Below are 21,809 nucleotides of genomic sequence, written 5' to 3'. Positions count from 1 at the left end.
CATTTCACAGAAGACTCTAAAAAGTGGAGAAAAGAAAGCAGATCAGCTGGGACCTCTGGACACACGATGAGTTCCCAGTGTTTCTGTTTTTTTTCCCCTCGTACATCCCAGACCCTACAAGCTGGAAATGCCAAGAGACACAGACAAAAAATACAGCAACAAAAGCCAGTGTGTGATCGCCCGCTCGTTCTCTCTCTCTAACCAAAGGGCCAGGACGGGGGCCACCTAGTAAGACAGACGATGACTGCACTACTCCAGCCACACAGGCAGAAAAACCATGATGCCACCTCCACCCTGGTCAGCAAAGACCAAGGAGGAGCCAGACAACACCCTCCCCAGACTGCAACGCAGTAACCAACCTCCCAACGCCCCCAAACCACGGACATGTCAGAGAAAGACAAGCAGGGAGGTGGGCATCCCTCCCACAGCCCCCACCCCACCCTACCTCTGTGGTATCAGTGGGGGGCCACACAAAGAGCCTGGACTTCCACCCCCAGGCGGCAGTAATGAGACATATTACCCGCTCCCTACTGAGGTGCTGCTGCCAGAGGGGCCCTAGGGGAAAGTCAGACTTTCACCGTCACCCAGGAATGAGGCCACACATGCCCCACCCACGTAATGTGCACGGACCATGTGGAGAGCAGAAATGAGGCACACCTAACCCTCCCAACCAGGGAAGCACCCAGAGGCACAGTGGGAGGCAGAACTACCATTCCACCGGCGGAATGAAAAACACCCCCACAATGTGCCCGTGGAGGCCAGGTGGGGAAACCAGCCTTCTACGCCCACCTTGCAGAAGCAAGGCAGCAACCCCTGCTTCTCTTGGCAGAAGTCAGAGGAAGACAGATAAAACAGAGGGTTTAAATAAGATCCAGGGTCTTAGAATATAATGCCAAAAATGTTCAGGTTTCAAGTGACACTCATTTGCCAAAACAAGAACCCGGAAGATAACAAATTGAATTAAAAAAAAAAAAAGAATAGATGCTGTGAAATAAATAAAGAATAAAAAGCAAACAAAAGAATTAGATGCTGTGATGGTTAATTTTATGTGTCAACTTGACGGGGCCATGGGGTGCCCAGATGTCTAGCCAAGCACTCTGGATGGTTCTCCAGGTGTGTTTCTGGATGAAATTAACATTTTAATTAATAAAGCAGATAGTTCTCCATCATGTGCTGGGCCTCGTCCAATCAATTCAACGACGTAATAGAACAAAGAACGGACCCTCTTTGAAGTAAGAGAAGACTCCCCGGAAGAGAGCGCAGGCTCCATCTGCACCGTCGGCGCTGCTGGCCTCCACCGCTGTCAGGCTGCACTTGCGCCGGGCTCCCCTGGGTCGCGAGCCGGCCAAGCTGCACTCACTGCTCATTGGGACCTGAGAGCCTCCGTAGTCACATGGCCAGTCCCTAACAATAGCGATCCTTCTTTCTCTCTGTCTCACACACACACACACACACGTCTTGTTTGCTTTATCTCTCTGGAGAACCCCCAGAGATCACCAACACTAAGATGGCAGATGACCGATGTATCTGACAAAGATTTTAAAGCAGCCATTGTAAAAATATGTCAAAGGGTAATTGTATACACATTTGAAACACATGAAAAAAGTAGAAAGTCTCAACAAAGAAATAGTATCATCAAATAAATAAAAGATACAATGAAGAATCAAATGGAAAATTTAGAACTGAAAAATACAATAATCAAAATGAAAATCTCAATGGAAAGGCACAAAAAGACAACAAAGGAAAGAATCAATAGATGGTAAAAGAGAAGAAGAGAAATTACTCAATATAAAAAGAGAAATAGACTTTAAAAAATCAAACAAGAGATCAGAGCAGAGCCTCAAGAACCTGTGTGACGATGGCAGAACGTCTGATGTTCCTACGTCACGGCAGCAGAGCATGGGAGAAAGAAGAGAAGCTGAGCAGCGCTCACAGAAATAGTGTCTGAAAAATCCCCACATTTGGCAAGAGACATAAACCTATAGATTCAAGAAGCTGAGTGAATACCAAACAGAATAAACCCAAAGAAATCCACAAGATATTTCATTGTCAAGCCAAGAAAAACTAAGCACGGATTTAAAATCTTGAAAGTGGCAAGAGAAAAATGGCACCTTACTTATAGAGTGAAACAGATTTCTCATCATTAACTATTGAGGCCAGAATGAAGTGCACACTCCTTTCCAGGTGCTCAGAGAAAGAAACCGTCAACAAACACCTACACCCATCAGATATATCCTTCAGGAATGAAGGCAACATCAAGACATTCTCTTAGTAACTGGGAGAATTTTACCCCAGCCTCTCTACCCTAAGAGAATGACTAATGAAAATCTCTAAGCAGAAAGGAATGATTTGAAAAGGAATTCTTGACCATTAAGAAGGAAGAAAAAACAATGAAAAGAGTAAAAATAAGGGTGGTGGTGGTGATGGTGGTGGTTTAGTCACTAACTCATGTCCAACTCTTGCGACTCCATGGACAAAGGAGCCTGGCAGGCAGGCTACAGTCCATGAGATTCTCCAGGCAAGAATACTGGAATGGATTGCCATTTCCTTCTCCAGGGGATCTTCCCAACCCAGGAATGGAACCTGGGTCTCCTGCATTGTAGGCGGATTCTTTACCAACTGAGCTACAAGGGAAGCCCAAAAATAAGGTTAGATGGATTTTATTCGTCTTTTTTAGTTTCCTAAATTATGTTTTGACAGTGGAAGCAAAAATTGTAACACACTATGATGTGGTTATAAATATATGCAGAGGAAATGTTTGAGATAATTGTATTATAAATAGGGGAGGATAAAGAAATATAAAGAAGATAAGGGGTATATATGTCACTTGAACTGATACTATTATGACACCAGTAGATTAGAATAAGATATCAGTTCAGTTCAGTTCACTCGCTCAGTCATGTCCGACTCTTTGCAACCCCATGAACTGCAGCACGCCAGGCCTCCCTGTCCATCACCAACTCCCAGAGTTCACCCAAACTCATGTCCATCGAGTCGGTGATGCCATCCAGCCATCTCATCCTGTCGTCCCCTTCTCCTCCTGCCCTCAATCCCTCCCAGCATCAGAGTCTTTTCCAATGAGTCAACTCTTTGCATGAGGTGGCCAAAGTATTGGAGTTTCAGCTTTAGCATCAGTCCTTCCAAAGAACACCCAAGACTGATCTCCTTTAGGATGGACTGGTTGGATCTCCTTGCAGTCCAAGGGACTCTCAAGAGTCTTCTCCAACACCAAAGCTCAAAAGCATCAATTCTTCGGCACTCAGCTTTCTTCACAGTCGAACTCTCACATCCATACATGACCACAGGAAAAACCATAGCCTTGACTAGATGGACCTTTGTTGGCAAAGTAATGTCTCTGCTTTTGAATATGCTATCTAGGTTGGTCATAACTTTCCTTCCAAGGAGTAAGCATCTTTTAATGTCATGGCTGCAGTCACCATCTGCAGTGATTTTGGAGCCCAAAAAATAAAGTCTGACACTGTTTCCACTGTTTCCCCATCTATTTCCCATGAAGTGATGAGACCGGATGCCATGATCTTAGTTTTCTGAATGTTGAGTTTTAAGCCAACTTTTTCACTCTCCACTTTCACTTTCATCAAGAGGCTTTTTAGTTCCTCTTCACTTTCTGCCATAAGGGTGGTGTCATCTGCATATCTGAGGTTATTGATATTTCTCCCCGCAATCTTGATTCCAGCTTGTGCTTCTTCCAGCCCAGTGTTTCTCATGATGTACTCTGCATATAAGTTAAATAAGCAGGGTGACAGTATACAGCCTTGACGTACTCCTTTTCCTATTTGGAACCAGTTTGTTGTTCCATGTCCAGTTCTAACTGTTGCTTCCTGACCTGCATATACGTTTCTCAAGATGCAGGTCAGGTGGTCTGGTATTCCCATCTCTTCCAGAATTTTCCACAGTTTATTGTGATCCACACAGTCAAAGGCTTTGGCATAGTCATATAAAGCAGAAATAGATGTTTTTCTGGAACTCTCTTGCTTTTTCCATGATCCAGCGGATGTTGGCAATTTGATCTCTGGTTCCTCTGCCTTTTCTAAATCCAGCCTGAACATCAGGAAGTTCACGGTTCACGTATTGCTGAAGCCTGGCTTGGAGAATTTTGAGCATTACTTGACTTGCGTGTGAGATGAGTGCAGTTGTGTGGTAGTTTGAGCATTCTTTGGCATTGCCTTTCTTTGGGATTGGAATGCAAACTGACCTTTTCCAGTCCTGTGGCCACTGCTGAGTTTTCCAAATTTGCTGGCATATTGAGTGCAGCACTTTCACAGCATCATCTTCCAGGATTTGAAATAGCTCAACTGGAATTCCATCACCTCCACTAGCTTTGTTTGTAGTGATGCTTTCTAAGGCCCACTTGACTTCATATTCCAGGATGACTGGCTCTAGGTGAGTGATCACACCATTGTGATTATCTTGGTCATCAAGACCTTTTTTGTATAGTTCTTCTGTTTATTCTTGCCACCTCTTCTTAATATCTTCTGCTTCTGTTAGGTCCATACCATTTCTGTCCTTTATTAAGCCCATCTTTGCATGAAATGTTCCCTTGGTATCTCAAATTTTCTTGAAGAGATCTCTAGTCTTTCCCATTCTGTTGTTTTCCTCTATTTCTTTGCACTGATCACTGAGGAAGGCTTTCTTATCTCTCCTTGCTATTCTTTGGAACTCTGCATTCAGATGGGTGTATCTTTCCTTTTCTCCTTTGCTTTTCGCTTCTCTTCTTTTCACAGCTATTTGTAAGGCCTCCCCAGACAGCCATTTTGCTTTTTTGCATTTCTTTTCCATGGGGATGGTCTTGTTCCCTGTCTCCTGTACAACGTCACCAACCTCCGTCCATAGTTCATCAGGCACTCTGTCTATCATAGAGTAAGATATAGAGCAACTACTAAAAGGGCAGAGATCCACTTAAGAACAGCTAGATAAATGAAAGTGGAATTTTTTTTCCAAGAAGGCAGGAAAAAGAAAACAAACAAAAAGCCAAAACAAACAGCAAACAAAAAATAAATCAATAAAATGGCAGATGCGAGCTTTAACATATCAATAATTACATTATATGTTAATGGTTTGGATATATGAATTAAAACACAAGGATTAGCCACTGAATTTAAAAACATGACCCAACTATGTTTTGTCTACAAGAAATTCATTTCAAATATAAAATTTAGGCAGGTAGGTCAGCTGGTAAAGAATCCACCTGCAATACAGGAGACCCCGGTTCGATTCCTGGGTGAGGAAGATCCTCTGGAGAAGAGATAGGCTATCCACTCCAGGGTTCTTGGGCTTCCCTGGTGGCTCAGATGGTAAAGAATCCACCTACAATGCGGGAGAATAAACCTGGGTTCGATCCCTGGGCTGGGAAGATCCCCTGGAAAAGGGAACAGCTACCCACTCCAGTGTTCTGGCCTGGAGAATCCCATGGACAGAGGAGCCTGGCAGGCTACAGTCCATGGGGTTGCAGAGTCGGACATGACTGAGAGACTTTCACATGATAGATAGGCAGGTTGAAAGTGAAATATGGAAAAAGAAACATCATATAAACATGTATCAAATGAAAACTGTAGTGGCTATATTAATATTAGATAAAGGAGACATTAGAACAAAAAAATTTCTCCAGAGACACAGGAACATATACAGGTTTCCCCGCAGTCTGAAGGCAGTGCATTCCTATGAAGCTTTCCTAAGCCACAGCGGGGTACAGCGAAGAAACAGCCGACCGCCACAGGATACGTGTGCTAACAGACACAGAGAATAAACGGAGACAAAGCGCAGATGCTCCCAGACACGACGAGGCCATGGCCTGTGTGATGCTGAGATGCTAGCGCAGTGCCCAGGGGTGGGCTTGGCAGTGCCACGCTTGCTGCTTAGGGGGCACGCTGCCACCAGGACAGCTTGCTGCAGAACAAATGCCGAGTGCTATTGTCTCTTTTCACCTTGTCTCATAAAAGCATAAATGCTCCACGGGTTTCTTTTGGTTAGTGGGAACAAGTACTAATATAGGTCTTTCATAAAACTGAAGTGGCATTAAGAGAACTTTTGAAAATTGGGGGACATATTATAATGATAAAATGATCAATTCTTCAAGAAGACATAGCGATTCTAAATATGTAGATGCCCAAGAAAGGAACCATAACACACGTGAAGCAAAAACCAACGGAACTGAAAGGAGAAATGGACAAACGCACAATTACAGTGGGAACTTCAACACCTCTCTCTCAAAAATTGATAAGGCAACTAGACAGAAAGTCAGCAAGGACATAAAAGAACTCACCATCAACCAACAGGATTTAACTGACATTTATACACACAGCTCACAATAACATTTTACAAACATTCTTTTCAAGTGTACCCGACACATATGTAAAGACAGACCATATCCTGGGCCATAAAACAAGTCTCAATAAACTTAAAAGAATTGAAAAAATTTTCCAATTTAGTATATTCTCTAACCCTAATAAAATCAAGCAAGAGACAAATAACAGAAAGATGATAGGAAACTCTCCAAACACAAAGTAAGCAAACAATTCTAAATAATGTATGTATCGAAGAGGAATCCTCAAGGAAATTATAAAATATTGAACTGAATGAAAATGAAAATATAAGACATCAAATTTGAATGACATGGCTAAAGCAACTGTAAGAAGGAATTTATATTACTAAACACTTTACGAAAGAAGGAAAAGTCTCAAATCAATAAACTAAGCTTCCACCTGAAGCATTTAGAAAAGGAAGTGCAAAACAAACCCAAATCAAGTAGAAGAAAGTAAACAACAAAGATAAAAACAGAAAGCAACAAAGTTGAAAATACAAACAATAGAGAAAATCAATTTTTGAAAAAGTTTGCTCTTTGAAAACACAGTCAAATTGACATACCTCTGGCAATACTGACCAAGAAAAAGAGAAGATATAAATTATCAATATCAATAATGAAACAGGGCACCACACTACAGACCCAATAAGCATTAAAGGATAATTAAGGAATACTACAGACAACTCTAAATGCATTAGACCACATGGATGAAATAGATTAATTTTTCCAAAAACACAAGTTACTACAACTCACCCAATATAAAATATAGTCCAATAACTTAAGAAAAGTTATATTGTGATTTTAAAACCTCCCCTACAAAAGGACAGACATATTGATCAATGAAATAGACTTGATGATCTAGAAACAAACCCTTATATTTATGATGTAAATTTTAAAAAAATAAATACGCCAAGGCAATTCAGTGGGGAAAGTATACTCTTTCCAACAAATGGTGCTGGGACAAGTAGCTATCCAAAGACAAAAAAATTAAATTGGACCCTACCACACACCAAAAATGAAGTCAAAATGGATCACAGACCTAAATACATGATCCAAAACTATAAAACACAGGAGTAAATTTTCATGGCTTTGGATTAGGTAAAGGATTCTTAGATATGACACCAAAAGTGAAAAGGAAAACAGGAAAATTGGACTTCAACAAAATAAAAATCTTTTTTACTTCAAATAACACCATCAGAATAGTGAAAAGATACTTCATGAAGTGTGAGAAAATATTTGCAAATCATCTGAAATATCTGGTAAGGGTCCAGTGTTCATAATGTATAAAGTAATCTTACAGGTCAATAACAAAATGACAACCTAATCTTTAAGTGGGCAAAGGATCTGAATACATATTTCTCTAAAGAAGATATAAAATGGTATATAGTCATGTAAAAGATGCTCAGCATCATAAGTCATTAGGAAAATACAAATCAAAGCTAAAATGAAACCACTTCACTTCATGGTTGGCCAGTTAAATTTAAAAATAAATTTTACTAGGATGATTAAAGTTAAAAAGATAGACAAGTGTTGGTGATGTGTATGTGTGTGCTCAGTCACTCAGTCATGTCTGACTCTTTGCAGCTCCATGAACTACAGCCCCCCAGGCTCCTCTGCCCATGGCATTTTCCAGGCAAGAGTAGTGGAGTGGGGTGCCATGTCCTGCCCCAAGGGGCCTTCCCGGCCCAGGGGCCGAGCCCTCACCTCCTGCATCGGCAGGCGGGCCCGTTACCACCAGTGCCGCCTGGGAGCCCAAGGGCCGGTGAGGATGTGGACCGTTTGGAACATTTGTACACTCCTGGTGGGGGTGTAAAATGCTACAACCACTTTGGAAACCAGTTTGGAAGTTCCTCAAAAGGTTAAATACGGAGTTACCATGTGACCCGGAAATCCCACTCTTAGGTGCACATGCAAGAGAAATGAAAACATATTCCACACAAAAATTTGTACACAAATGTCCATAGCAACATTATTCACAATGTAAAACAGTGGAAACAACCCAAAAATGTCCAACTGATGAAATACAAACAGAAGTGGGTACAGCCACACAACGGAATCATCTTTGATAATAAAAGCAATGAAATGCTGGTACTTGCTATAACATGGAGGGACCTTAAAAACGCAAAATTCCACATCTTGTAGGAGTCCATTTGTATGAAATGTCTGAAATAGACTAATAGAAAGAGACACAATATATTAGTGTTTGCCAGAGGCTAGGGCAATGGAGGAATGGGAAGTGACTACTAATAAATACAGGGTTTCTTTTTTAGTTGATGAAAATCTTCAAAAATTAGTGATGATGCTGGCTGCACAATCTTGTGAATGTACAACATGCACTGGGCCATTCACCACTTTGATGAATTTTATAGTAGTTGAATAAAAATAAAATCATTATTTGAAAAAATAAAAATAAATCTCTAGGCCCAGAAGCTCCAATACTTTGGCCACCTGATGTGAATAGCTGATTCATTGGAAAAGACCCTGATGCTGGAAAAGATTGAAGGCAGAAGGAGAAGAGGGAGAGAAAGGGTGAGATGGCTGGATGGCATCACCAATGCAATGGGCATTAACTTGGGCAAACTCTGGGAGATGGTGAGGGCCAGAGAAGCCTGGCATGCAGCAGGCCACGGGGCTGGTAAGAGTCGGACTCAACTAGGTGACTGAACAACAGTGACAACAGGCCCAGATTCTGGAATTCTACCAAGCATTGTTTCCTTTCTGCAATCTTTTTTTATAGATTATTTTTAATTGTAGGATAATTACAATATCGTGATGGTTTTTGCCATACATCAACAAGAAACGGCCATAGGTATACACATGTCCCCTCCCTCTTATAAGCCCTACCACCACCCTCCCCTCCCAACCTTCAAGGTTGTCACAAAGCATCATCTCCAGGTTCCCCGCATCTCACAGCAAACTCCTGCTGGCTATCTATTTTACATATGGTTTTTAAAAATTAACACCACTTATATGCAATCTCTTCTAGGAAAATAGAACAGGAAGAATTACTTCCCAGTTCATTTTATAAAACTTGTATTATCCTTATTTAAAAAAAAAAAAAAAGAACAGACAAAAGTAGAAGAAAGAAAGAAAGAAAGAAAAGTAAGTATAATCAAAAGTCATCATCAATATAGATACAGGAAATGATGTGACAGTCAAGGGCTTATACAAACAGCTCAACAATAAAAAAACAAACAGCCCAGTCAAAAATGGGCAAAAGACCTCAACTGACATTTCTCCAAGGAAGACATTTAGATGGCCAGTAGGCTCATGAGAAGAAGCTCGTCATCACCAATCATCAGAGAAATGCAAATCGAACTACAACGAGCTGCCACCTCACGCCAGCAGAGTGGCCATCACTGAGAAGTCTACAAATTACAAATGTTGGAGAGGGCATGGAAAAAAGGGAGCCCTCCTTCACTGCTGGTGAGAATGTCAGTTAGTACAGCCACTGTGGAAAACAATAAGGAGGTTCCTCAGAAAACTAAAAATAGAATTACCATAAGATCCAGCAATCCCACTCCTGGGCATACATCCAGACGAAACTCTAATTCAAAAGGATACACACACCTGGATGCTCACAGAAGCACTATTTACAACAGCCAAACATGGAAACAGCCTAAATGCCCAACAACAGATGAAGGGATAAAGAAGAGGTGCATACATATACAGTGGAACACTGCTCAGCCATAAAAAGAATGAATAATGCATTTGCAGCAACACAAATGGACCTAGAGTTTATCATACTAAGTGAAGTAAGTCAGAAAGAGAAAAACAAGTTTCATATGATACCACTTACATGTGGGATCTACAATATGGAACAAATGAACCTATCTACTAGATAGAGACCTCTGTAAGAAAACTGAAGATACCGAGGGAACATTTCATGCACAGATGGGCTCAATAAAGTGCGAAAATGGCAAGGACCCGACAGGAGCAGAGAGATGAAGAAGATGTGGCAAGGATACACAGAAGAACCGTCCAGAAAAGCTCTTAATGTCCCGGATAGCCACAATGGTGGGATCACTCACCTAGCGCCAGATGTCCTGGAGTGTCAAGTCAAGAGGGCCTTAGTTAGGAAGCATTGCTACAAAGAAAGATAGTGGAGGTGGTTCAGCTGGATGAGTGAAGTAGTTCAGCTGGATGCAGCTGAGCTACTTCAAATCCTAAAAGATGATGCTGTGAAAGTGCTGCACTCAATATGCCAGCAAATTTGGAAAACTCAGCAGAGGCCACAGGACTAGAAAAGGTCAGTTTTCATTCCAATCCCAAAGAAAGGCAATGCCAAAGAATGTTCAAATTACCATACAATTGCACTCTTTTCACGTGCTAGATTATGCTCAAAATTCTCCAAGCCAGGCTTCAGCCAACAAAGGTGTGGTGTTTTTTTGCCAAAAAAGTCCATCTCGTCAAAGCTATGGTTTTTCCAGTAGTCGTGTATGAATGTGAGAGTTGGACCATAAAGAAAGCTGAGCACCAAAGAACTGATGCTTTTGAACTGTGGTGTTAGAGAAGACTCTTGAGAGTCCCTTGGACTACAAAGAGATCCAACCAGTCCATCCTAAAGGAAATCAGTCCTGAATATTCATTGGAAGGACTGATGCTGAAGCTGAAACTCCAATACTTTGATCACCTGATGTGAAGAACTGACTCATTTGAAAAGACCCTGATGCTGGGAAAGACTGAAGGCAGGAGGAGAAGGGAACGACAGAGGATGAGATGATTGGATGGCATCACCAACTCGATGAACGTGGGTTTGGATGGACTCCGGGAGTTGATGATGGACAGGGAGGCCTGGCGTGCTGCGGTTCATGGGGTTATAAAGAGTCGGACACGACTGAGCAACTGAACTGAACTGACTGAGGTTTCAGCAGTTCGTGAACCAAGAACTTCCAGATGTACAAGCTGGTTGTAGAAAAGGCAGAAGAACCAGAGATCAAATTGCCAACATCCGCTGGATCATAGAAAAATCATGGGAATTCAAAAAAAAAGACTCTACTTCTGCTTCACTGACTATGCTAAAGCCTTTGACTGTGTGGATCACAACAAACTGCGGAGAATTCTTAAAGAGATGGGAATACCAGGCCACCTGACCTCCTCCTAAGAAACCTGCATGCAGGACAAAAAGCAACAGCTAGAACTGGACTTGGGACAACGGACTGGTTCCAAATAGGGAAAAGAGTACGTCAAGGCTGTATATTGTCACCCTGCTTATTTAACTTATATGCAGAGTACATCATGAGAAATGCCAGACTGGATGACTCACAAGCCTGAATTAAAATTGCCGGGAGAAATATCAACAACCTCAGATATGCAGATGGCACCACCCTTATGGCAGAAAGTGAAGACGAACTAAAGAACTTCTTGATGAAAGTAAAAGAGGAGAGTGAAAAAGCTGGCTTAAAATTCAACACTCAGAAAAACAAAGATCATGGCATCCAGTTCCATCACATCATGGCAAATAGATGGGGAAAAAGTGGAAATAGTGTCGCATCATTTTCTTAGGCTTCAAAATCACTGCAGACAGTAACTGCAGTCACAAAATTAAAAGACGCTTGCTCTTTGGAAGAAAAGTTACGACAAACCTAGACAGTGTAATAAAAAGTCAGAGACATTACTTGCCAACAAAAGTCCATATAGTCAAAGCTATGGTTTTTCCAGCAATCACAAATGGATGTGAAAGTTGAACCATAAAGAAGCTTGAGCACTGAAGAATTGATGCTTTTGAATTATGGTGCTAGAGAAGACTCTTGAGAGTCCTTGGACAGCAAGGATATCAAACCAGTCAATCCTAAAGGAAATCAACCCAGAATATTCATGAGAAGGACAGCTGCTAAAGCTCCAATACTTTGGTCATCTGATGCAAAGAACCAACTCATTAAAAAAAGACCCTGATGCCAGGAAAGACTGGGGGCAAGAGGAGAAAGGGGTGACAGAGGATAAGATGGTTGGATGGCATCACTGACTAGATGGACATGAGTTTGAGCAAACTCAGGGAGATAGGAAAGGAAAGGGAAGCCTGGTGTGCGTCCGTTCATGGGATCACAAAGAATGAGACACAACTCAGCAAGTGAACAACAACAACAGAACAAACACAGACTCACAGACGTAAGACTGTGCTTGTGAGCAGGAGGCGGGAGAGGGGTGTGCTGGGAGGTGGGCACTGGCAGGTGAAAACTATAGGGTTTAGAATGGATGAACAACGAGGTCCTAAGGTGTGGTACGGTGATACACTGTACTATATCACAGTAATACACTGTCATACATTGTAATGGAAAAGAACATAAAAAGAATGTAATTACGTATAACTGAGTCACTTTGCTGTATATCAGAGACTGGCACGACACTGTAAATCAACGATACATATGTATACAGGCTGCCTTGATAAAATATCAGCAAATGGAATTAAGCAGTGCATAAAATAATTGTGTACCATGAGCATATGGCTTTTTTCCAGGAATGCAATGTTGGTTCAATATTCAAAAGTCAATCAGTGTAATCCACCATTAACAGGCTAAAGGAAAAAAATCACATAATCATACCAAGGCAGAAAAAGTATTTTACAAAACTCAACGCCCATTCATGATAAAAACTCTCAGAAAAAACAGGAATCCAAGGACTGACTCAGCTTGATAAAGAGCATCTGCAGAGAAGCTGACAGCTAACATCACACCTCAGCAGTGAGACGGAGCGCTCCCCCCGCGCCTCGGGGAACGGGAAGCACGCCTGCTCTCACTACTCTAAGCTAATTACTGGATGGTGGACGTTTTAGCCACTGAAAGCAAGCAAGAGCCAGAAAATAAAAGGCATACAGGGGAACTTTCCTGGTGGCCCAGTGGTTAAGACTTCGCATTCCAGTGTAGGGGGTACAGGTTTTATCTCTGCTTAGGGAACTAGACCCCACATGTCTCATGGCCAAAAAAAAACAAACTTGAAATGGAAGCAATATTGTAATAAATTCAATGAAGACTTTAAAAAATTAAAACATAAAAGGCATACAGGTCAGAAAAAAAGAAATCATTCCTATTTACAAATGACACATCTATCTATATAGGAAATCCCAAGGAATCTCCAAAAAATCTCCTAGAATTAATAAGTGAGTTCAGAAATGTCAGGAATATAAGATCAAGTTGCAAAACTCAGTTGTATTTCTTTATATGTTTGTGTGCTCGGTCACTCAGTCATGTCTGACTCTTTGCGACCCTAGGGAATGTAGCCCACCAGGCTCATCTGTCTATGGAAATTTCCAGGCAAGAATACTGAGTGGGTTGCCATTTCCTATTCGAGGGGATCTTCCCGACCCAGAGATCAAACCCTCCACTCTTGTGCCTCCTGCCTTGGCAGGACGATTCTTTACCCCTGTGCCACCTAGCAAACCCGTATTTCAGTATACTAGCGATGAAACTATATATAGACACCAAGATATAAGCTACAACACCATTTACAATCTAACAAACATATACAGGACTCGTATGCTGAAAACTATAAAATTCTGATTGAAGAAATCAAAGACAGTCTAAATAAAGGGAGAGATACTCCATGTCATGGATTGAAAGAGCCAGTAGAGTAAAGATGCAATGCTCCCAAAATGAATAAAACGGGAGGGATCTATCTGGTTTAAAAGATTTATAGTATGGCTACAACACTGAGGCCTGCGTGACGCCAGCAGAGGGGCAGACACAGAGCTCACTGGGACAGAGATGGACCCACACGCACATGCCCAGCGGGTTGTCTGCAAAGGTGCAAAAGCAGTTCAATGGAGGAAATACAGCATTTCAACAAGTGTTGCTGGGGCAACTGGATGTCCAAAACCCAGAGAAAGGGAGGAAGAAGGGAAGGAGAGAGAAAGAAAGAAAAAGGGAAGGAGGGAGGGAGGGGGCAGGGGGGGAGCATACCTCAACCTAAACCTCACACTTTATACAAAAATTAACACAAGATGGATCACAGACTTACATGTAAAACAATAAAAATGTTAGAAAAAATATAGGAGAAAATATTTGATTTAGGACTAGGCAAAGAGTTATTAGATTTTATGCCAAAAGCGCAGTCCACAAAAGAAAAAACCACTAAACAGGACTTTATCCAAATTAAATAGGTATGTTCTTTCACAGGTCAAGTGAGGAGTATGAAAAGACAAGCTACTGACTCAGAGAACATATTTGCAAACCATACATCTGACAAACAATTCATATCTAGAATATATATATAAACTGTACAGCAAAAGAACAATCCAGAACATGAGCTAAAGATAGGAAGAGCTATTTCACTGAAGAAGACGCACAAACAGCAAATCAGCATGAGCAGATCTTAGCATTATCGGCCACTGGGAAATCCATGATGATACATGTCTGCATAGCCAGAATGGCTGAAGTTAAAAACACCAAATATCAGTAAGGAGACAGAGAAACTAGATTATTCATACACTGCTGGTGGATCCAAAAGAATACAGGTCTTTGAAAGATGTTAGTTTCCTAAAAAATTAAACATACAACCCAGAAATTGCACTCTTGAGCATTTAACCCAGAGAAATGAAAACTTTCATTTGCACAAAAACCTGCCCACAGGACTTCCCTGGTGGCTCAGTGGTAAAGAATCTGCCTGCCAATGCATGAGACACGAATTCAATCTCTGATCCAGGAAGATTCCAAGTAACTATTGAGCCTCTGCTCTCGAGCCCAGGAGCTGCAGCTACTGAGCCCACTCGCCACAGCCACGGAGCGCACTCTCCCAGCTCCTGAGGCCTGCATAGCCTGGAGCCCGTGCTCCAAACAAGAGAAGCTACCGCAACAAGAAACATAGGCACCACAACTGGAGAGTAGACCCCATCAAAGACCCAGCACAGCCAAAAATAAACAAATTTTTTTTTTTTTAAATCTGCCCACAAACGTGTAGAGCAGCTTTATTCATGATAAGCCCAAGCAGAGACAACACACACGCTCTTTAACAGGTGAGTATTGAACACTGAAGTCCACTCACACCTTGGGGACCACTCAGCAAAAAACAAGAAAAGTGAGGAAACTGCTGACATGCAACAATCCAGATGTGTCTCCAGAGAATTATGCCGAGGGAAAAATAACCAATACCCAAAATCACACAGGGTCTGGTTTCATCTACATAACATTCTTGAAAAGGCAGAATTATCGATGTGGCAAAAGGCAAGCGCTGACCAGGGATGAGGGCGAGAGAGAGGTGGGCGTGGCCCTCAGAGGGCAGCGGGACACCCTGCCGACGGGACACTCTGTCTCTGCCACAGCAGGGTCACCATCCTGTTCTGGGAGTCGCCTGTTTTGCAGGCTGTTGGCAAAGCATACATGGGCTCTCTCTGTATTAATTCTTACAACTGCATGTGAACCCACCTTACCACAAATAAAAAGTTTCATTTAAAAAGAGAGCCAGTTCCCACGTGTCCCTGCAGATGCCTCACGGCCCTCCCATCCTCACCTTCAATCTTGGCCCCTTTAACCTGTGAATTCCGAGGCTCTGTTCCCACTAACTGCCCGTCTCCTGGGACTTCTTGGTGACAGCTGGTCTGGAATCACTTTGGAAACGCTGTGCTCGGCTTCCAGGACACGGCACACTGCGGGGGCTCCGGCTCCCCCCAGGCCCGCCTCGCGCTCTTCTCTGGCTCCTTCTCTCCTACTTGGCTTCTGCATGTTGGAAGTCTCCTGACAGCCAAAGGCTCACACAGCTCCATTTTTAGCCATCTTGCTTCTAGCTCCACACATTCACACTGGGCGATCGCATCCTGTCTTGTAATTTGAAACACCACCCATGGCTTCACACATGCACCCTCAGCCCTGCTGCCCCCCGAACTCCCTTCTCATACACTCAACTGCATACTCAGCACCTCCACTTGGATGAAACAGTGTGTTCAGCTTCCTAGGGACAAAGCAGAGTTCTCAGTGTCCACCACAACATTCTGCTAAACAAAATTCCGCAATCACCTTTCTCAGTAAAAGGCACCACCTTTCCTAATGGCTCAAGTCACAGCATCTTTGATCCCTCTTTCTTTCACATTAAGCATCACATTGAACCAATGAACAAGTTCGGTCTGCACTAACTTCAAAATGGAGCTTTCCACCTGCATATCTGAAGGCCCCTTCCTCAGATCTTCACAAAACTAGTGCAGTGATCAGATGCAAAACCACACGTGCTTAACCATAAACCCACATTATTTACCGCCTAGGGGCCCTCTGAACATAGTCACAGCCCGGGATGAAAATGTGGATAGGTCCTGTGACGTTCAACGCAAGTAGAAAACACAGGCTGAACTCAGTAATTAAGCATCCCGTCCCAGCTGCCGTGCTTCTCACCGAGACCATCGTCCCTCCTCCGCGGGCCTGCACAGCTGGCTGCTTTCAGAGGGAAAGGACAGCGCAGCCCTCTCCGCCCACCACGCCTCGCTCTGTCCCTCCTTCCAGGGCCTCTGACCCCAGCGCTGCTGACGCAGAGGAGTGGGCGGGGGGCCTACTGTCCCAAGATAACCTTCCTCCCCAGCCTGGCAGGAACTCGCAGCTGACTCATCCCTCACAAGACACTTGTGTGGGCTCTTTCAGGACCCGTCTGACCACACTCCTCAGAACCCAGACGGCCATTTCTCCTCAAGACGGGGACCTGCCTGCCGCCACCGCCAGCGCCTCAGCAGCCAGTCTCGTGAGGCGCCGGGCGGCCTGCCCTCCCCAGGCGGCACAGGTGCTTACCGCCCCCCAGCCCCAGCCCCCCACCCCTAGCCCCCCAGCCCAATGCGCAGGCCTGAGGCGCCGCCCCTCGAAGGCTCCATCAAGGAGCATTTGTCTGAGGCAACCACGAATGCCCCGTCCCTGGGCTGTGGGGAAAGAGCCTCTCCTGCCAGAGAATGCTCTTCAAATGTCCTCTCTGGGGACATTCCTGGCGGTGCAGTGGTTAGGACTCTGCGCTTCCACTGCCGAGGACCTGGGTTCAACTCCTGGTGCGGACAGAAGAGAACAAAGCCTGTCTGATCTCCAGCAACTGGCCCCGTAACCCCTCCGTGTGGAGCAGACTCAGCATTCTCAGCCACGGGCTCCGGGCACCAGGCTCATGGCCCACACCCTGCATGGCATGGTGGTGCCCTGCAGACTCCCCAGCACTGTCCTGCAGGCTCTGCATGTCTGGCTCCCAGACCCCACAGATCTTGCTTTCCCAGCGCCCCTGACCTGCCACCCCTGCCCCTCACCCTCCTGCTCCCTTCGCTGAACTTGCTGTTACTGACTGGCATTACTTATCGAAAGCCTCCTGCCACCACTGTGCCTGTAGCGTCTGCTCCCAGTGTGCCCCCTGGAAATACATGTCAGGGGAGCCTCTGTGGCCCTTCCCGACCAGCGCCTCCCACCCACCTCTCCCCTGGGGGCACAGGCCCACCAGGCTGAGTCACCTGGGCAGTGGCCAAGTCCCACGGCTCATGCAGTGCCCCGCTCGGTGGGGCTGGCAGGGATGTGGCCATCTCCAGCTATTTTTAGGGTTTGTCTTTGTGGAAATTGTTCCTGGATTGGCTGCAGGGAGAGAATGGCCAAGCTCCTCATCACCGCCCTTGTCTCTGTTTCTCCCTTGATCAAACCAAGCCTGTCATCAGACACGACTCTGTCTCCAAGGAGGGCTCTGGCTCAGTGGACCTCGGGCCAGCTTTTCCATAACTCACCCTCTGCCACCTTCTTGCCCAGCCGGCACTTACCAAGCACTGCCAGATGTCCAGCCCTGAGACCCACCAAGTCTCCATGAACTCTAAGACGAGTCACAGAGCAGAGGACTCCAGCCTGTCCCTCCCATCCTTGTTCATGCCAGAAGCACGTGGCTACTCCAGAGGCTGGCGGCCCGAGCCCCGCCCCAGGGCACAAGCGACAGGCTTGCACTCCACAAGTCCCCTCCACAGCTCCCGGGCACAACACACCCTCCAGCTACCAAGACACAGCAATCCACCAGCCAGACCTTCCAGAACTCCTGTTTCAAATGCACTGTCTTCCTCCACCCCCTCTAACGTAACTGTTCTCGTGCCCACGATCACAGGACTCTAGAGCGTAGCTCTGTGGGGGTAGGGGGTCGTCACATAAAAAAAGACACCGAGAGCAACCCAGGAGTCCCCAAGAAGAGCCTCAGGTGGAGGGGAGGCAGGCATGAGACAGGTCATCAGGAAGCCCCAGAGGGTCTTATACCCAGCTTCTGTCCACAAGCACCAACCCCCAGACCACCCTACACTGCTGGGCTGGACTAGAGTCCTAACGACAGGGAAGACGGGGAGGGAGGGCAGGAGAGCAGGAGGGAGACTCAGAGGGAAGCAAACAAAGGTATACAACACAGTTCCCACCCCCAGGACCCTGGTTCCCACCCCCAGGATCCCCCAGACCCCACTTCCCACCCCCAGGACCCTGGCACAATCAGTGCATCCTCCCTGCACCTCGGCCCTGCTCCTCCCGTTCACGAGGCAGCAGAACGAGTTAACTAGCTTCTCCAAGCCTCACTCCCACGTCTGCACGCAGGGCTCTCGTCACCAGCAGTGGCAGGTCCACCTCCTCTGGAATTGTTTTTTCTAACCTTCACCACCCAGCCCTCACCTTCACTTTCAAAACAGAAGTTGCCTGGAGACTCCAGAACCCAGGTCAGTGGCCCTGCAGGGGAGCTGCCCGAAGGAGCCTGTGTTCCATCCTGGGGGGAGAAGGCAGCCAGAGGCTGGACAGAAGCCTCGCCCCAAGAGGGCCCAGGAGCTCCTGGACCAAGACTCGACTCACGTTGTAGAGGATGTCAGTCCAGCCCTCCATGGTGATGCACTGGAACACCGTCAGGATGGCGAACAGGATGTTGTCGAAGTTGGTGATGCCGAAGTTGGGGCCCGCCCAGTACTCCCGGCACTCAGTGTCGCCCTCGCACAGCCGCGCCGGGGCCTCCCTGCCGCACGGGAAGTCACCCACCGGATCTGCGTCTGCGAGGAGAAGAGCAGGCAGGGCTGCGCTGAGGAACCCCGAGCTCTGCACCCCGCTGGGACTGCGAGGCCCAGACCTCATCACGGGAGAAAGGGATCAGGCACCAAGGGAAACTGCCTCCTGCCACCGCTGCACCTGCCCTGTCTCCATCCTCAGCCCCAGCCTCAGACCCACCCTCTCAGGAACAGCTGGTCAACCTCCCCTTCCCCACAGAAACTGCCCATCACTATGTAAATATGTTGAGAACTCATTCACCTTAAAATCAAAAACAACCAACTCCTAACCTCCTACTCTTCCTATCGCCACCACCCCAACTGTCCCACAGCAAAACCTCCACCCAGACTTTCCCAACACGTAGGTCTGCCTGTCACTCTGGAGCCAGAACCAAGCTGGACGGAGCCCTGCAGCCCTGGTGCTCTTCAGGCAGGTTGACCAACACAGGCCCAGAGCATGGCTGGGCCTCAGGGCCCAGTTCTCCTGGCACTGGCCCCAGCAAAGGGAACACGCTCTTGCTGGCAGCCGGGAGCCACACCAAGAGATGCTAAAGAAATCACAGAAAGCCAGGGCTAACCTCTGGAATAAGGAGGCAAGCAGCTCATGCTAGTCCCTCCCTCCCAAACCTAAAGAAAAAACTATTCTTAAAAAATGATAACAACACATGGAAAAGCTCTCCTACCAGGATAGGGGAAATTTTAGGAATAGCTAGGATGGGAAGCAAATATTCCCAGATTTAGAAGGCAAAACTGATCACACAAGTTTATTCCTTTCTTCCAATTATCTTAATAAATGCTCATAAAGAAAACCAGAAAGTCATTGTTTGTCTATTTGTAGACAATTGTATTCTCTGTGAATAATGACAGTTTCATTTCCTCCTTTCACATTCTTCTTAGAGTTTTTGTTCTTTTTCTTGCCTCACATCACTGGCCACAACCACCAAGGCTAGATGGACCAGAGGTGACCGTGTGTGCCTTTATCTCTTTTTTCACTTCAAAGGAAAAGCTCTCAAGACTGATGACAAAGTATGATGTCTGAAGGGAATTTTAGGTAGTTTAAGGAAATTCCCCTTATTTCCAGTTTGATTAAGAGGGTTTTTAAAATTATGAATGATTTAAACTTTAATAAAACCTTTTCCTGCCTCTATTGAGATGATCATACAGGTTTTCTCCTTTAACGTGTTTGTAGCTCAAGACACAAACCTTTGTGTCACCCTTAACTCTTCACTTTCTCTTCCTCCACATACAATTGCCCAGAAAACCCAGATGGCCCAGCAGGCCACACTGCAAAACACACCCAGAACATGACAGAGTCTAAGAGCCAAGCAGGTTTCCCCGGGGCTCAGTGATAAGGAACGTGACGTGCCTGCCAGTGCAGGAGACTTGGGTTCCATCCCTGGTCTGGGAAGACCCCCTAAAGAAGGAAATGGCAACCCACTCCAGTATTCTTGCCTGGGAAATCCCATGGACAGAGGAGCCTGGCGGGCTACAGTTCTTGGGGTCACAAAGAGTCAGATACTACTTAGTGACTAAAACAATACCAACTGCCAAACAGCCTGGCCCCCGCCTCCATCCATCTCTCCTGGACTGAGATTTGACTCTCTGACTCTCCCCTGTTTGATCTGCCTCCCCAGAGCAGCCAGAACAATCAGAGGGTACCAGCGCTCACTCAAGGCCCCATTGTCCTCCCACTTTTCTAGGAATAAGATTCAGAGTCCTACCACGGCCTGAACCCACGTGAAGCCCCTCCACTCACTGCTTCTCACTCTCGCCCTTCACACTTACAAGTCCTTGTAACCAGAGCTTCTGGCAGGCTGCTGATGGGCCCCCTCTCACCACACTCAGGTCGCTGTCCAACTATCACCCTGACAGAGAGGCCTCCCCAGGCTACTGTCTGTGAAACAGGCCCCCAAATCATTCTATTTCAGATACCTTTCTTGTTTCCCTCCTAGAAGTTACTACAGTAACTTCTGTAACTACTTCGTGTGTTTGCCTTTATCACATTCTTGCCTGGGTCCACTTCCTTTGTCTAGCACCTAGAAGGCCCCCTCAGGGCCCAGAACAGTGAATCTCTCCAGGATGAATGAGTCTGTGGTCCTCCTCTGGGTCCGACAGGTACTTCAAGGCCTCACCTGTGCTGTTGGGGAAACAAGCCTTGTGGAATTTGCCCATGTAGAACTCGAGGCCAATGATGGCGAACATGAGGATGGCGAAAAAGAGAAGCAGCCCAATCTGCAGGAGCGGAACCATGGCCTTCATGATGGACTTGAGCACCACCTGCAAACCTGGGCAGAGCAGGTGAAGCAGGCAGGTCAGGCACACAGTGGGCAGAGCAGGGAGTGGACTGGGGTGTGGACAGAACAGCAAGAGCCTGGGTGGGCAGGGCTGAGTCCTGGGCCAAGTGTGGAGCAATGAGTGTTCATGAGGCCAAAGGACAGAGCTGGGCCCTCAAAGCGGGGGACAGAGAGGGAGTGGTGGGGAAGCGGAACAGAACAGTGAGTGCCTCCCTGGGTAGAGCTGAGCGTCCTTGAGGTGGGGGACAAAGCAGAGAGGTCTCATGCGGGA

At 45.7% G+C, this 21,809-nt stretch overlaps 1 protein-coding gene across 9 annotated transcripts in view; it reads right to left on the bottom strand.

Annotated features, from left to right (window-relative positions):
- Positions 1–21,809, bottom strand: part of CACNA1B (calcium voltage-gated channel subunit alpha1 B) — a 212,012-nt gene that overhangs the window by 146,413 nt on the left and 43,790 nt on the right. For 6 of the 9 annotated variants that reach the window (XM_025262075.3, XM_025262077.3, XM_044926594.2 and 3 more), the window contains exons 5-6: positions 21,377–21,529; positions 19,060–19,250 (exon numbers count right to left, since the gene is read on the bottom strand). In XM_025262075.3, the coding sequence (XP_025117860.3) occupies positions 19,060–19,250; positions 21,377–21,529 (344 nt within the window). The other 3 variants (XM_044926595.2, XM_044926596.2, XM_044926597.2) reach the window with 3 other exon arrangements.

This window comes from Bubalus bubalis, chromosome 12 (genome assembly GCF_019923935.1).
Source record: "Bubalus bubalis isolate 160015118507 breed Murrah chromosome 12, NDDB_SH_1, whole genome shotgun sequence".
NCBI classification, from domain to species: Eukaryota; Metazoa; Chordata; class Mammalia; order Artiodactyla; family Bovidae; genus Bubalus; species Bubalus bubalis.
This window is presented reverse-complemented; position numbering and strand designations above follow the sequence as displayed.